The 14107-nt window shown below is 47.6% G+C and overlaps 1 protein-coding gene across 1 annotated transcript in view; it reads right to left on the bottom strand.

Annotated features, from left to right (window-relative positions):
- Positions 1–2675: 2675 nt before the first annotated feature.
- rai1 (retinoic acid induced 1) overlaps positions 2676–14107 on the bottom strand; it is a 50648-nt gene continuing 39216 nt past the window's right edge. Inside the window, exons 2-5 of the mRNA XM_006791521.3 lie at positions 6714–13310; positions 6421–6514; positions 5315–5364; positions 2676–2814 (exon numbers count right to left, since the gene is read on the bottom strand). Coding sequence (XP_006791584.2) covers positions 2806–2814; positions 5315–5364; positions 6421–6514; positions 6714–13232 — 6672 coding nt within the window. The 5' untranslated portion in view covers positions 13233–13310 and the 3' untranslated portion in view covers positions 2676–2805. The remainder of the gene's footprint in view (positions 2815–5314; positions 5365–6420; positions 6515–6713; positions 13311–14107) is intronic.

The following is a 14107-nucleotide window of genomic DNA, read 5'->3' as shown; positions in this document are numbered from 1 at the left end:
ACGTCATTAGGTGCACCTTCCTAATACTGGGTTAGAACCCCGTTTATTACTTTGTGGCGAATTCAACCAAGTTCCTCTGAGATTTTGGTACATATTGGTGCAATAGCATCACGCAGCTGCTGTAGATTTGTCGAAACATTCGGATACAGTGAACTCGTCATGTTCAAGCAACCAGGTTCATATGATTTGAGCTTTGTGACACAGTATGTTATCCTGCTGGAAGGACCCATCAGAGTTGGTACACTGTGGTCATAAAGGGCTGGATATGGTCAGCGACAACACTCAGGTAGGCTGTGGTGTTTAAACAATGCATGATTGCTTGTAAGGAGCCCAAAGTGTGCCACAAAAATCTCCCCCACACCATTACACCATCACCTAATCATAATTATAAAGAAGGATGAATTCATGCTGTTTTTGCCTACCAACCAAATGTCGTGACAGAAATTGAGACCCATCAGTCCAGGCATCTGTCGTCCAATTTAGGTGACCCGTGTGAACTGTAGCCTCAGTTTCCTGTTTCTAGCTGACAAGAGTGGCACCCAGTGTGGTCTTCTGCTGCTGTAGCCCATCTTCTTCAAGTTTCGAGGTGTTGTGCATTCAGAGACGCTCTTCTGCATAACTTAGTTGTAAGGAGTGATTTGAGTTAGTGTTGCCATCCTATAACTCCTCTGACCCGCAGCGTCAAGAAGACCTTTTCGCCCAGAGAACTGGTGTTTAAACCTTCTGTTTGTGAGGGGCAGCCAATCAGAACAAAGTTGACTTAATTATTGTTTCAGTGAGAGGTTGAGATGATGTTTTGAAATGTGACTGATGCAAAGCTACTCTAGCAGAGTCCAAGAACAAACGTATGGAGCTGAAGATGAGCATTATGGGTCCTGTTAATTATAATAAATAGCAGAATGTTTCTGTATGATTTCTTATCATGTTAAGGATTAGTTGTATTAAAATATGGCTTTTTAAGCATTGTCATTATTCCTCTTTCTAATTTGCGCCCTTGAGTGGCCACTCTGCACAAAACCACAATTTACATGTCTTACTGTCAGTGCGTGTTGAGTGAAGACAAAAAGAGCAGGCATTGGTCATAGCAGCATTGAAAGGTGCTGGTATATTTAACATTGGCGTTACAAAAAACATTTCAAACAGAGTGATGCTGTGTCATCAAGTCCAAACAAATAGACATGAAAATCAATAAACGGCATGCTCCCACTTAAGACAAGTGACATTCCCAAAAAAGGTTTTGTTTTTTTTTCATCAATGGATTCTTTTAATAACATTTTATAAGCAATAACATATTCCATTTTATAGAAAATAAACATCTCTAGGAAATACTATACACAATTATATTAGTACATCACATTTTACATTTAAACAGCATCAAATACCTATATACACCATTAAATAATGAGCTTCATAAAAGAGAAAGTTTGGTGTGGCATTTTTGCACTTTCTTTTATGCCCTAATACTTAAATATGTCTCCTTTTGAAAACGACCGGTACTTTAACTGACGCCCCGCATGGGGCATTGTTATATAGCATGGCGGAGTGAAAAGAGGCTACATTTTTCGATACACAAACAGATGGGTGTGTGTGTACGTCTTTCCTCGCGGCTGTGGTGTGCGAAATAATCTCGAAATGTTGTTAACAGGTAATACTTCTTGAACTGTACATAGATATGAAGTGGATGGACTGACTCCCGGTGGGTCCTCTGAGCCCTCGTCTGCAGCTTGTCGAGTGATGATGGTGGTGTCTGCTGTACATACTGACTGTGCGCACAGTTGAAGTAAACTCTTAAACAGAGTTCATATTTTTTTTCTCATTTTCATATATTTATATATATATATTTTAATTTCTGAATAGCACAAAGCTGGACATATACCAAGGGTGACGCAATGATGTTTAGCCATAATGCACATCAAAATACATCTCCGGAGATAAGAGCCTTATATTAAAATACTGCGTCCATTTTTTTTCTCAACTCTTCAGTATCAGAATATTTTGAGCCTGTGAAGCACATCATCATCATCATCATCATCTTGTACGGTTTCCTCATCCTCACCTGTTTCATTTTGTCTCTTGTTTTAAACACAAACACGCACATTGAGATACATCCAGGGGTTGGCTGCTGTTTTTTTCTTTTCTTTTCTTTTTTTTTGACGCGTGACATCTTGAGTTAGAGAAGCAATTCTTCATACTCCCACAGACACATATGCACAAACACACTGATGGTGTGCTTGGAGAATGACAATTCTATGGTTATCACATACAAACACATGCGCGCACTCTCACACACACACACATACACACACACATATGCACCTCTTGGCCCACAGACAAGGTGGCCAGAGGGATGTCCCTGTCCAATCAGTGTCCGCCGAGTGTCTGAATATGATAGCAACCCATCCGAAGGCAGAACACACACATGCGTTCTTCGCTCTGCATTTCAAACGGGTCCCCATGTGCACTGGCCTTAGGCGCACAGTCTCTAAAGCGCAGCCTACCCTCCTGTTAAACAGTGTCACTGCCTTCTGCCTTGCAGTCAGGGGCTCAGTTGAGAAAGCACATTTCTAGGGCGGCTTCAAGGAGCAGCTGTTCTCTGCAGAGCTGTTTTTCCACTGTTTGTATTGCTCCTAGCTCCACTTCAGCGCTGCCTTTTAACCCTCCCCCAGCCGCGCTGGCTGGCGTGCCTGTTCGTCATCAGTCGTCACCGTGTCTTTAGGAATAGGGAGTGGATTTTGCCTCGCTGGATCGGTGTTGTCTGGCGGAGAGGTGATGGTGTTGGCGATGAAAGTGATACACAGGAATATCTTACAGGTCCTGTGAAGGAAGTGCACAGATGTAAACACAAAGTCAAAAACACAATCGGGATACAAATGTGTGAGGTGTGCCAGAAGTTTTCCTTCCTCGCCCAGAACTCTCGAGCTCTTTTCTCATCATTTCCTGTGACTTGTGAGGCTTTTGTGTGCTCGAATTTAAGCACCTAAATTCTCAAAAGCTGCAGTAAATGTGCAGACAGGTAAATTGCAAGCGTAGGCGTCTTCTGTGCAGATGTTGGTATAATACAATGCTGAAAGGGATTCTGTGCAGATTTGCAGAGTGAAGGCATTAAAGCAAGCTGGCTCTGGTGTGCTGGAGTGGGGAGATGGATGCAGCTGACCAGTGAACCAGCTCGCCTATGAAAGACGCAGCAGGAACACCTCTAAATTGTGCTGGTGTGGTGGTTGAGCACTTTCTTTCCCCCTTCTACTCTTCTGCATCCCCTGGTATCTCTTCCACTGTCTCTCTCTCTCTCTCTCTCTGAACTGCCAGCTGCCCATCCTTATGCCCTGGATTCAGACCAGCAGCATTGCTCTCTCTGTTTTATCTTTCTACTTTCAATCCTTCTACTCCCCCCCCCCCCCCCCCCCCTTCTCCTCCCTCCTTAAAGCCTACCTCTCACTCCTTTTTTTGCTTTTTCCTCACTGGTACAACTCATTTTCCTTCACACCTTCAGTCCCGCTTGTTTTCTCCCCACCTCTCTATCACAGAGTGTCGCTCCCTTTGCTGCTCGTCTCTCTTGTTGCCCTCTTTTTCTCCTTCTATCTCCGTCTCTTTCAGCCTGCCACTCTCTGATGTAACTGCCCCCATTCGTCTTTTGTTCCCACTCAGTTGCAGCACAAAACGCTCTGTTTTTCTCTCTGCCTGTCTGTCTTGCGTTCACTATGTGTATATGTGTGCGAGCTTCCAGGCAACCTGTTAATGAACCTGCGTGGAGTCTCACAGTGTGTGTCCGTTAGCACTGGACAATCCACAGCTGCAGGCAGTGTGTTTGTGTGCATTTTTTTCCCCTCAGCCCTAAAAGCAAGTGAACGCAGGCAAAAGGGAGAATTTCTTAGGGGGACCCATGGGTGGGGTGGTTGTGTGCTTGTGTCTGTATGTGTGCGTACGTGTGTCTCTGCTCTTCCCTTTGATTAAGCCGCTCGGCGTAAATTGGCACGGCACAGACCCCCCACACACACACATGCAGACCTTCAGATCCCTCAGCTGATGACAGCTCTGCCTCAGCCTGCTAACAACAATCTATCCCTCTCTGACTCGCTCTCCTTTTCTCTCCGTTTCTCACACGCTATTTCTGCTGCTTAGACGTGGGAGTTGAGGTGAAGAGAGGAGTGGAGAAGATGACAAAGAACGAGGGAGAATGGGATGAGGAAAGATGAAGGGAGGACGACTGAAAACGGAAAAGGGAGCTCGCAGGAGATGAGAGGTGAACAGAGTGAGAGACTGGAGGGGGGGGGAGAGCTGGAACAGCAGGGTAGCAGCGAAGCAAAATAAGGGGAGCGGAGGGGGGAAAAAGGAAGGAAGGGAGAGAAATAATGAGAGAAAGGAGAGCAAGAGAGAGGGAAATGGTGGAGAGAGCATGTGGGGAAGATAGCAGGCAGTGATGGTGGGTGGGGTGTTTTGATCAGCAGCCAGCTTTTCATCCCTGTCAGTCTGCACAGAGGAGAACAGGAAAGGAAGAGGAAAAGAGGAAAGGAGGGAGGGAGAGATGCAGAGCGGGGAGGGAGGATGGGAGGCTACTGCCACTGCTGCCTCAATGCACCGCTGCTCCCTGCTGAATGTCAGCATCTCTAGCACCCCCTCCCCCTCCACACTCCCTCCCTCATTTGACCTTCCTCCTTTTGCCATGCAAACGCATCGCCACCAGATGGCATCTGCCCTACAAGGAAGAACTGGACGTGGAGGAGACCATTCGAATGAACTCGGAGAACAGTGACCCTGCAAATGCAGCAGTTTGAAGTCACAGTAGCAGGTGACGGTAATAAATGAAGGGCGCTCGTGGCGGTTGATGTGGTGATTTTAACTCGCCGAGGTACACTGGGTACACGTTGAAGTCTTCATGTGGCAAAGAGAAAATGGTACTTTATGCCAGTCTACAATGAACATCAGCTGTGTTTTTTCTTTTTTTTTTCTCTGCTTTACAGGAACTGACGGTTGTGTTTCCTGTTCAGCACCATATCATCTGTTCAGCCAAGGTGCTGCTGTTTGTTATAGAAATGTGTGAATTCAATTTTTTTTTTATCCCTGTGCTGAGGAGGTGGATAAAGAGAGGGGCAGGGGATGGTGGGGGGTGTTGCTGGCGGCGTTGGTGTTAGGATCGGAATGGAAAGGGAGGCCAGGTGAGGAGAAAGAAAAACTGAACTTGTGTGCTTAGGCATATGTGTAAACACTGATGTCTGATGTTGCCTGTGAAATGCTGGGGAACTGTTAAACTAACTGTTAAAGCAGGACGAAGTAATAAAGCATGCTTTCACTAGTTTAGTGGGTTTTTTCTCCTTACCTCGTGTTTAGGACATTTGATGGAGAAGTCATCCTCGTGGAATGTGCAGCCTGTGCAGAAAGAGAAAAAGCAAAGAACAACAGAATGAGGTGTGAAATCTCAGATTCACATTTTACTTTGAATAAAAACCATACCAGGAGGCTAATCCTGACAACAACAACAACAACAACAAAACAAACCCACAGCTCTCCTCAAAAAACACAAATGAATGGAAAAAAACTGAGCTAAATAAAAGAGCGATGCAGGCGAGGGAGAGCAACAGAGGAAAGAGGGAGACTGAGTGGATACGTTGCAATGCAGACAGGCAGGCAGGCAGGCAGGCAGTCAGATATGGCTGGTGCACTCAGCGGGATTAAAAAAGGGCCTCGCTCTGCTCCCTGTGCTGGCTCGGCAGACGTGGCAGACCGTTTAATCCTCGCACTGTACTTCCTTGGCATGAGATAATATAAGGGGGAAACCATGTTACACATATGCTGGCACATGGACACTCTCTTGTATTAACAGCAACCACACACGAGCGCTGATGGAAATGCACGTTGGCCAAGTTGTTATAAGGTGTGCATGGCAGTGTTCTGGCAAGCATTTGGAGAGGAAGGCACGAACATGCAGACACACACATGCACGCTCAGCCTCCAGACAGCAGCAGCGTGGATGGATGGAGCCACAGGGGCTGTGGTCAATAATACACACACACACACATACATGCAAGCTCAGCCTCCTCCCTCTATCTCTTCGCTTTCTCCTTTTTGCACACTCCAGGGTTGCACTTTCCTCTCATCATTCCCTGTATTCAAAGCTCCCTTCTTCATTCCCTCTCTCTTTTCCTCTTCTGCTCTGCCCTAACACTCTCAGACATCTCTTCTCGCACTCAATAATGCTACTCCTTGATGCATTTCCCCCCCTCTCACTCTCATTTAACCACAACCACTTCCCCTGCACTCTCTTTTCATTTTTTCCCACCTATTTTTCTACAATTGTTCCCTCCCAATTGGCCTCTCATCATTCACATTCCCAATTTCCCTCCTCATTTCTCCCTTCTCTTCTTAGCTTTTTCTTGTCTTTTTATCCCCCTGTTGCTCCCTCCCTCTCTCGCTGTGGTCTCTTACCTATCTCTTTGGCGCAGACATAGTGGTATTTATGAGAGCAGCCTCTCCAACAGCAGCTGAGGGACGCCCCCACAATCTGGCACTTGTAGCAGCTCTGGGGTTAGTAAGACAGATGGACATATGGACCAAGACCAGTAAAGAAACACACAGTTTGACCAACAGAGGCACATTCAGAAAGGGAGAGAAAAGAGGGGAAAATGTTAAAAGTTTTCAGCAATTCTGAAAGATATTTCTTAGCATCCAAACACATGTCAGATTGGTCTAAGATTCACTGATGATCACTGCTGTCATACCGTTTGGGCTGAGGTGTTGGCTGCCTCCTTCAGTCCGTATAGCCTTCCAGCTACCATAATTATCCCCTTGGTCCAGATGGCACAGTTTTCATGGGCCCAGTGCTCCTTAGCCTCTGCCTCCATTTGTAGCCTTTGGAACAAGCTTTCGTTGCCCACTTGGCCCGTGGGGGCTCCTGTGTTGACGGCCTGTAGCTGCTTCATCCTCTTGAACCTCTCTCGGAGAGTTAACCTTCGTAGGCCACCTTCCCGACCCGGTCTTTCCATTCTTTCTGCCCGTCGGAAACGCCAGTGGTGCCTGCTGCTGCTACTGCTAACACTTCCCTCTTGAGCGGTTGCTTCTGTATTTCCTTCCGTTTCTGGGGTGCCCTCAGTATCACTCTTTGAGGAGTTGCCCGGTTCTTCGCTGCTGCCGCTGTTGTCGTCGTTGGTCTTGTCCAACTCTTCCCTGAAGGCTTCTGTGTGTGTAATCGTCAAGATTTTCCGTGGAACCCCGTCCTCCGTGTAGTAAGGTCCACATAAATCACCTAAGTCTTTGTAGTTTGCCGGTTTCCCACACAGGCAACATGTCAGACACCTCCCAACAAGATCTTTATTTATTGTGGGTCCCTGCAGCATGGCAGCAGTGTGTGGCACTACCTTTGCAACGGTGAAAGGATTCCTCATTCTGAGGATGCCCTTTTTTCTGCGTCTCTGAAATACGACCGCATCCTCTGCCTTGTTGACTATGGCACACCAGGAAGAAAAGTCTCTTGAGTTGTTAATCCGTACATAAGGATAGAAAGACAGTTTAGACCTTTGATGGACCCATCTACGCCTGATCCTCTTCACAGAAATGGTCTCAGTCCGTTTTTCTGATACTGTCACTACAGGACCGATAACACACATCTCCTCGTTTTCTGTGTTTCCTTTTTCCTTTCTTTCCCTTTCATGTCTTTCTTTCTCCTCTTTTTCCTCCTGTTCACATCCGGCTGCCCTCACTACTGCCTCAATTACCTCGATGGCATCTTTCATCCCGGGTTTTGGCCCGGGCTTTTTGTGGATCTTAATTGGCTTGCCAGGAATCGGCTCTGTTGAGGCTTTGCTTCTTTTCCTTTTAGCTGGGCTTGCTGATGGTTTTCTGCCTCTTCGAGGTTTATGGATGAGGTCTGTACTGGTAACCTGGGGAGTTTCTATGATGTCATCTGTGCTGATTGGCAGAGGTACTGTGGGCTCTGTGGGGTTCACCTTGTCCTCCACACTCTCCTGTTGCTCGTCTGTTTCAGTGTTAGCCTCCTCAACTAAATCTGTTTCCTCTGAAGAGGACTGGCCTTTTCTTTTCTTCCTCCTTTGTTTCAGGTGCATCTCATGGTTGTTTTTGATGGCCCTTTGCTTTGCTAGTCTTGGTGTTGTAACTATTAGACTCCCTGCTTCCAATGCTACCACTGAGGCATCTGTACTCTCCACCATGGCCCATCGCTTCCTTTTAGTCCTCACAGACTTGGCGGCAGCTGTAGATACACCCTCTGAGGCCTCTGGTATCCACTCACCTGGAGCGCTGCCTTCTACTGCGGCCTCTGAACTCCAGACATTATCAGCTAGAACACCCTGCTCTGTCCCTGGTTTAATATCTTCCTGTGTTGCTTCATTTTTATTTACAACCTCTTCTTCCAGCCCTTGTCTCACCCCCTCTAGTGTTGGTGCCTCTGGACTCATGTCTTGCTTTTCTCTGTCTTGTGTCACCTCCACTTTCCTCTCTCCCACCTCAAGTTGCTTCTCTCCATCTTGTTGAGACTCTATCACCTCAGTGCTGTTCGTCACAATAGACGTCTCACCTTCCTTTAAGATACGCTCAGGCAAAGCCTTGGTTGTCATGTCATCAGTCAGACTGCTGTCTAGCTGGGGAATTGGGAGGTGTTTCTTTGAGCTAGGAGATGTAATCTTCTGCACCATGGCCTCATATTTCTGTCCTCTGCCTTTGCGTGGTGGGAGAACTTTTGTTTTAGTGGGGCACTGAGGAGGCACCACGGGCAGGTCACTAGTGATGTCAGGTCCACTGGTGTTGGCCAGAATGTCTTTGGTTATGGGAGTGACCACAGGTTCTTTCTTAGGCGGCCCTCGCTTTCTTCGTGGGCCGCGTGTGACCTTCTCTTTAGGTGTTGGGACGGCCTGTTCCAGCTGGGCGGGCTGAGGTGGTAACGTTTTTGGTTTGGGTTTTGGACCCCTCTTTCTTTTTAATGGTGTAGAAAGTTCTGAAGTAGGTTTCCGTTTTAGTGGAAGGGGGATCTTTTCCTCAGATTGCTCAGGTGGTATGTGTGGTGTGGGTGGGTCTCCTGTAACTTCATTATCTGTGACTGCAGTCTGAATGGGGGAGAGCATTTGCTCCACAGTTATGAGCTCTTCTTCTTTAAGAGAAACATCGCTGGCTTTAAATTCTGTGACTGTCTCTGTGAGAATATCTTCACCCATTATTTTTTCTTTTTCTTTTGACAGTTTTTCCTGGGAGGGCTTCCTGGATCTCAAAACCATATTTTTGCTCTCGTTCTCTGGCGTCTTTAGCTCATGGTGTGCTTGTTGCTCCTCTTGTGTTGCTCCCTGGTTTACTTGTGATATTGTAGATTTCAGGCTCTTCCTACTCCTGCTTTGCGGCCCCACGAAAGGCTGAGTGGTTTCTTCCTGCTGCAACAATTTAGGTTTAGTAAGTGAACCTTTGGGCCGGCCCACTGGGGCCTTGATGGGTGCAGTTTCAGTGTGGGACAAAATGCCTGGAGACTTGGGTCCAGGCTTAGGTCCTGGTTTTGCACCTGGCTTGAGAGCTGGTTTTGGACCAGGTTTTGGTCCTGGTTTTAATCCAGGCTTTGACCCAGGTTTTGGTCCAGGCTTTGAACCTGGTTTGGGTCCTGGTTTTCGTTTTATAGGAGTCTCAATTTTCGGTGGCAGTTCTGGTTCATTTGGCAGAGGTTTTGGTCCCTGTTTTGGTCCTGGTTTTAGCCCTGGTTTTGGGCCAGGTTTTTGGGCTAGTTTAGGCCCTTGTTTTGCACCTGGTTTTGACCCTGGCTTTACACCAGGTTTTGGCCCTGGTTTTGGCCCAGGCTTTGAACCTGGCTTTGGGCCTGGTTTTCTTTTTACATGAGGTTCGGCTTTAGGTGGCAAATCTTGTGCGTTGAATGAGCGTGTGCACATTCGTGAACGAAAGCCATCACTTAGCATTTTGGGAGTCTGACTCACAATAGATTCCTGATGGGCTAGATCCATTTGATCTGAGAATAGCTCGGTTTTGCTTGGAGGCATGCTTGTTTTCTGTGTGTGTGAGTGGCCTCCTTCCTCTTCCTTTTCCCCCTCCCTCTCCAAGCTTAGCTGTTGCCTGATTCCCACACCTGAATGCATGATTCTTCTTCTGCCCCTGGCATGCTTACGTCCAAATGCCCTCGGCTGAGCAGATGGAGCCACAGGTTCTGGTTTGGCCAAAGGGGTTACAGCGCTGGAACAGCTGATGCCTGGTTCCATGTCCTCATCACCTTTTTTCGGGGAAGGTGGAGTGTCTGCCCAGGAGGGGGCTGAGGGAAGTATTGACTTCCCTGGTAGTTGAGGAGAGTCTGGCTCCAGCACTTTAGCATCACTGTGATCAATATGATCCCTGGCCTGAGATGGAGGTGTTGCCTTGTCATTGAGAGCGGAGAAGACTGGCATAGCAGACTGAGGCTGAGGGGCAGTGTCACCAATTGCTGACTCCATTTCAGAGGCATCTGCTGCGGCCGTTACTGCTGCTGAGTTTGGATGGGCAGGTCCCCCTGCAAACTCATTGTCAGAATGGAGCTCAGCAGTCTGGCTCTCTGTCTTGCTGCCAATATCCCCAGACATCTTTTCTAATTCATCTCTTTTATTCATGTGCTCCTCATTCAATGACTCGGTCAATTCCCCACCCTTCCCCAGTTCCTCCCTCACCTCTACAGACAGAGGTGGTGAAAGGGAACATTTTTCTTGTTTCTCTGTTTCTTTTTGTTCCTCTGCATTGGTTTTCTCCTTTTCTCTCTCTTCCTCTTCACCCTCTCCTTCATTGTCCAGGTCTCTTGTGTCTCTCTTGTCTGAGACACAGTCTTCCAAGGCCTCAACTTGAGGAGTTGGAGACGTGTTTTCTGAGCTGTCCTCCTTCCCTGTGGAGTATTGATCCTGCTCAAGGTCACCCCTGGAAATGAATGGCAATGTTTTCACTGAGCTCTCAGATGCAGTTGGAGACTCGGATTTGTATGTCTCTGATTTCATCTCCTGGCCAAAATGATCTTTGTGGCTGGAATCAGACAGAGCTGCCGGTGACTGTTCAACCGAGTCTCCTGCATTAGGTTCATATTTAGTCTGGTACACTGTCTCCTCATAGCAGTAGGCTTTTCCTGTCCCCTCTTTGTTTATTTTGCTGTAAACATCTGGACATTTCTCTTCATCTGACCATTTTTCTAGCTTCTTTCCACATTTTGTCATGTCCACATCTCTCTCACTCTTGTGGTCAGGCGTCTTCTCTGTTGTCAATTCTTCTTTATCAGAAGATTTCTCTGTCCAGGCCGATTCTTCGAAATTCTCTTTGACAGGCTCATTGATGTGCTGCATATCAGAGGGAGAATCTTGTTCTTGCTTCATGGGACTGGGGATTGTAATGCTTGTTGGAGATCTCTCGTCACTAATGCTCTTCACTGGAGTGCTCATGCCATCTCCTCCCTGCCCTGATTGACATCTAGCAGGGTCAGGGGTGAGGTTGTGCAGACCTGAGTCGCCAGACCTGGTAGACATGTCATCGGGAGATGCCATGGAGCATGAAGAGGCTGTGTCGACGCTGAGCTGTGTGTTGTTATGGGCCTGGGCCGGACTTCTGCCCTGGCCAAAGTAGTAGTAGCCCCTCTCCAGCGGTTCATCGCTGCTGCTGGAGTAGCCACCCTCATGGATTTCCATGGGCAGTGGTTGATGCTGTGGGGTACAGTAAGCATCCTGTATAGGTCCCCCACCCACACTGCCACCACTGTCTGGATATGGAGGACTTTTGTATTCCTCACCCTTTTTGGAGGATACTGCACTTCCAGCACTGCTGTTGCTCCCGCCACTGCTGCGCTTACTGCCTTTTTTGTTTGCAACCAGGGCCTCTGAAAGCAGGAGCTGCTGTACATTATTAGATATGCTCTCCACCTGAGAGGTGAGAGCATTCAGACTCCACAAGCTGGGGTTTGACAATAGCTTCTCTGAGAAGCGTTCTTTCATCGTGGGGACCTGCGGTGTTGTGGAATAGCTGTGCGGTATGCTGGGTGAGGGGTGTGAGCGTGGGGGCATTAACATAGTGTTGGCACTGGCTTGTTCCTGCATGCCAGCTGAAGATGATGAAGAGGAGGAGGCTGCTCCAGGGGTCATAGGTGGCTGGCTATACTGGAATGACTCTGGATTGGTCATTAACGGTGAAGGGGTGGAACTGTATGAAGGGGAACGCCCCACAGATCGGGCTGGGGAGTGGCTCGAGGAGGGGCTACAAGTCTGATAATACTGTTCTGGGGACCTGACAGGCAACTCTGAGAGACAGTAGTTTTGTTGGGCTTGGCTATAATGTTGGTATTTTGGATGGGGTTCCTGGGGGTTGGTCATGGGCTGCTGCTCGTAACCTCTGGAGGGAGGCTGCTGATATCCGTAACTGTTTTGGCTCGACCTGTAGGCCCCCTGCTTCAGATTGCCATGGCTGCTCATTTGTCTGCCATACTGAGAACCTGGAGGCAAGTTGTACCCTTTGTAACAGTGGGGCATAGGGCTGCACTTTTCCATGTATGTAGATGGAGAGGGTGAGTGCTGCGGATAGTGTAGGTGACTCTGGGGATACATGAGAGGTGAAGGGGAAGGGTTGGGAGGATGGGGCTGGTGGTGGGGGCTGGTATAGACAGGGGTAGAGGGCTGGTGGCACTGGGTCTGGGAGTGGCCCAGCATATTCTGCTCCATGTACTGGGAGGAACTAGGTGCAGGAGTACCACTAGACTCCAAACGTCCTACCATTTCCTGCTCATACTGTGCTAACTGGGCTGGGTCCTCCCACTTCTGCTGGAGGTGGCCTTCACTCATATATTGGGCTGAATAAGTTCCTGGGCCCATGTGATTACTGTAGCCCCCGGGACCCTGCAGGTGCTGACTGGGATTCGGTGGGGGCACTTTGCTTCCTCTGAATGATTTCTTTGCTTGTGAGGGTGCTGAGCCCCCATTTCCACTCCCATTTCCTCCGCCATTTCCTGGGTAACCAGCGTAGGCTTGCTGGCTGTAACAGTCCTTAGGTCCGCCTCCAATTCCTGGTCCTCCAGTTGTCGGCATGGTTGTCGGGTTTGCCAAGGAATGTGCCTCGTAGCCTGACCTGGTGTGCCCCGGGCCTGGGCCTGGATGTGGACCGGGTCCTGGGTGCGGGTGTTGTGGATGGGGATGATGCGGGTGTTGCCGGTAGGTCTCCAGGCGGGATAATTCATGGGGCTCCTGCTGGTAGCAGGGTTGGTTGCTGTGGTAACCACCGCTGCGCTCACGGAAGGACTGCATAACGTTCTCCGTCTGTAGCCAGAGCAGGGAGGGGGAGGTGAGGTGAGACGGGAAAGGGGAAAGGGGGGGTTGGGGGTTCTGGAGGCAGGGAGAGAGGGAAAAGTGAGAAAAAGAAGAAATGATGAGGGTTAGTGCTGCTGAGCCTGGAGTTCAACTATTCTGCATCTTCTCCTTTGATATTCAGTGTCTAAATCTATTTTTACTTTCACCTGGAGTCAAAGGAAAGTTCTCCCTTTCTATGAGAAACTAATGATGACAGTTTTTGTACTCCGGCTCACAAACATTCAGACACACAGACACAGGTACATGCACCGTTCACTCCTTAAATATATTCACTTCATCACCATAACATGATTACCAGTGTTGGACAAGTAATTATAGTTACTAGTTACTTCTTCAAAAAAGTAACTGAGTTAGTAACTGAGTTACCAGATTCTAAAAGTAATTAATTACTTGAAAAGTAACTATTGCGTTACTTGCCTCTGGGGTCCAGGGTATATTTGGCCATTTTAACCACTTTTGATTTTACCTTGACATTTCACCTTTAAAAACTATTTACTTTGCCTTGTTTGGTATCATTCTTTTCAGCACAACCTCACGTGTCTGAATTTACAGTTATGTTTTCATTTTGATATACTGTATTAACACAATTGATCTAAAATCAGACAAAAACATCAAATCCGAGTAGAAAAAGTGATATTTTCACTGAAACAACCACAAACATGTTCAATGAATCATATTTCATAACCTTAAATGCAAATATAAATTGTGAATTTTAAAATCATATGCACAAGTTATTTGCAGCCATTTACCTTTTACTCTTTTTTTTATACCCATTTCAAACATAACAATCAGCTGTTCTGCATTCAATAAGA

Source organism: Neolamprologus brichardi, chromosome 4 (assembly GCF_056152115.1).
Source record: "Neolamprologus brichardi isolate AB-2024 chromosome 4, ASM5615211v1, whole genome shotgun sequence".
In the NCBI taxonomy this organism is placed as follows: domain Eukaryota; kingdom Metazoa; phylum Chordata; class Actinopteri; order Cichliformes; family Cichlidae; genus Neolamprologus; species Neolamprologus brichardi.
Note: the sequence above shows the minus strand (reverse complement) of the source record. Positions and strands in the feature narration are given on the sequence as shown.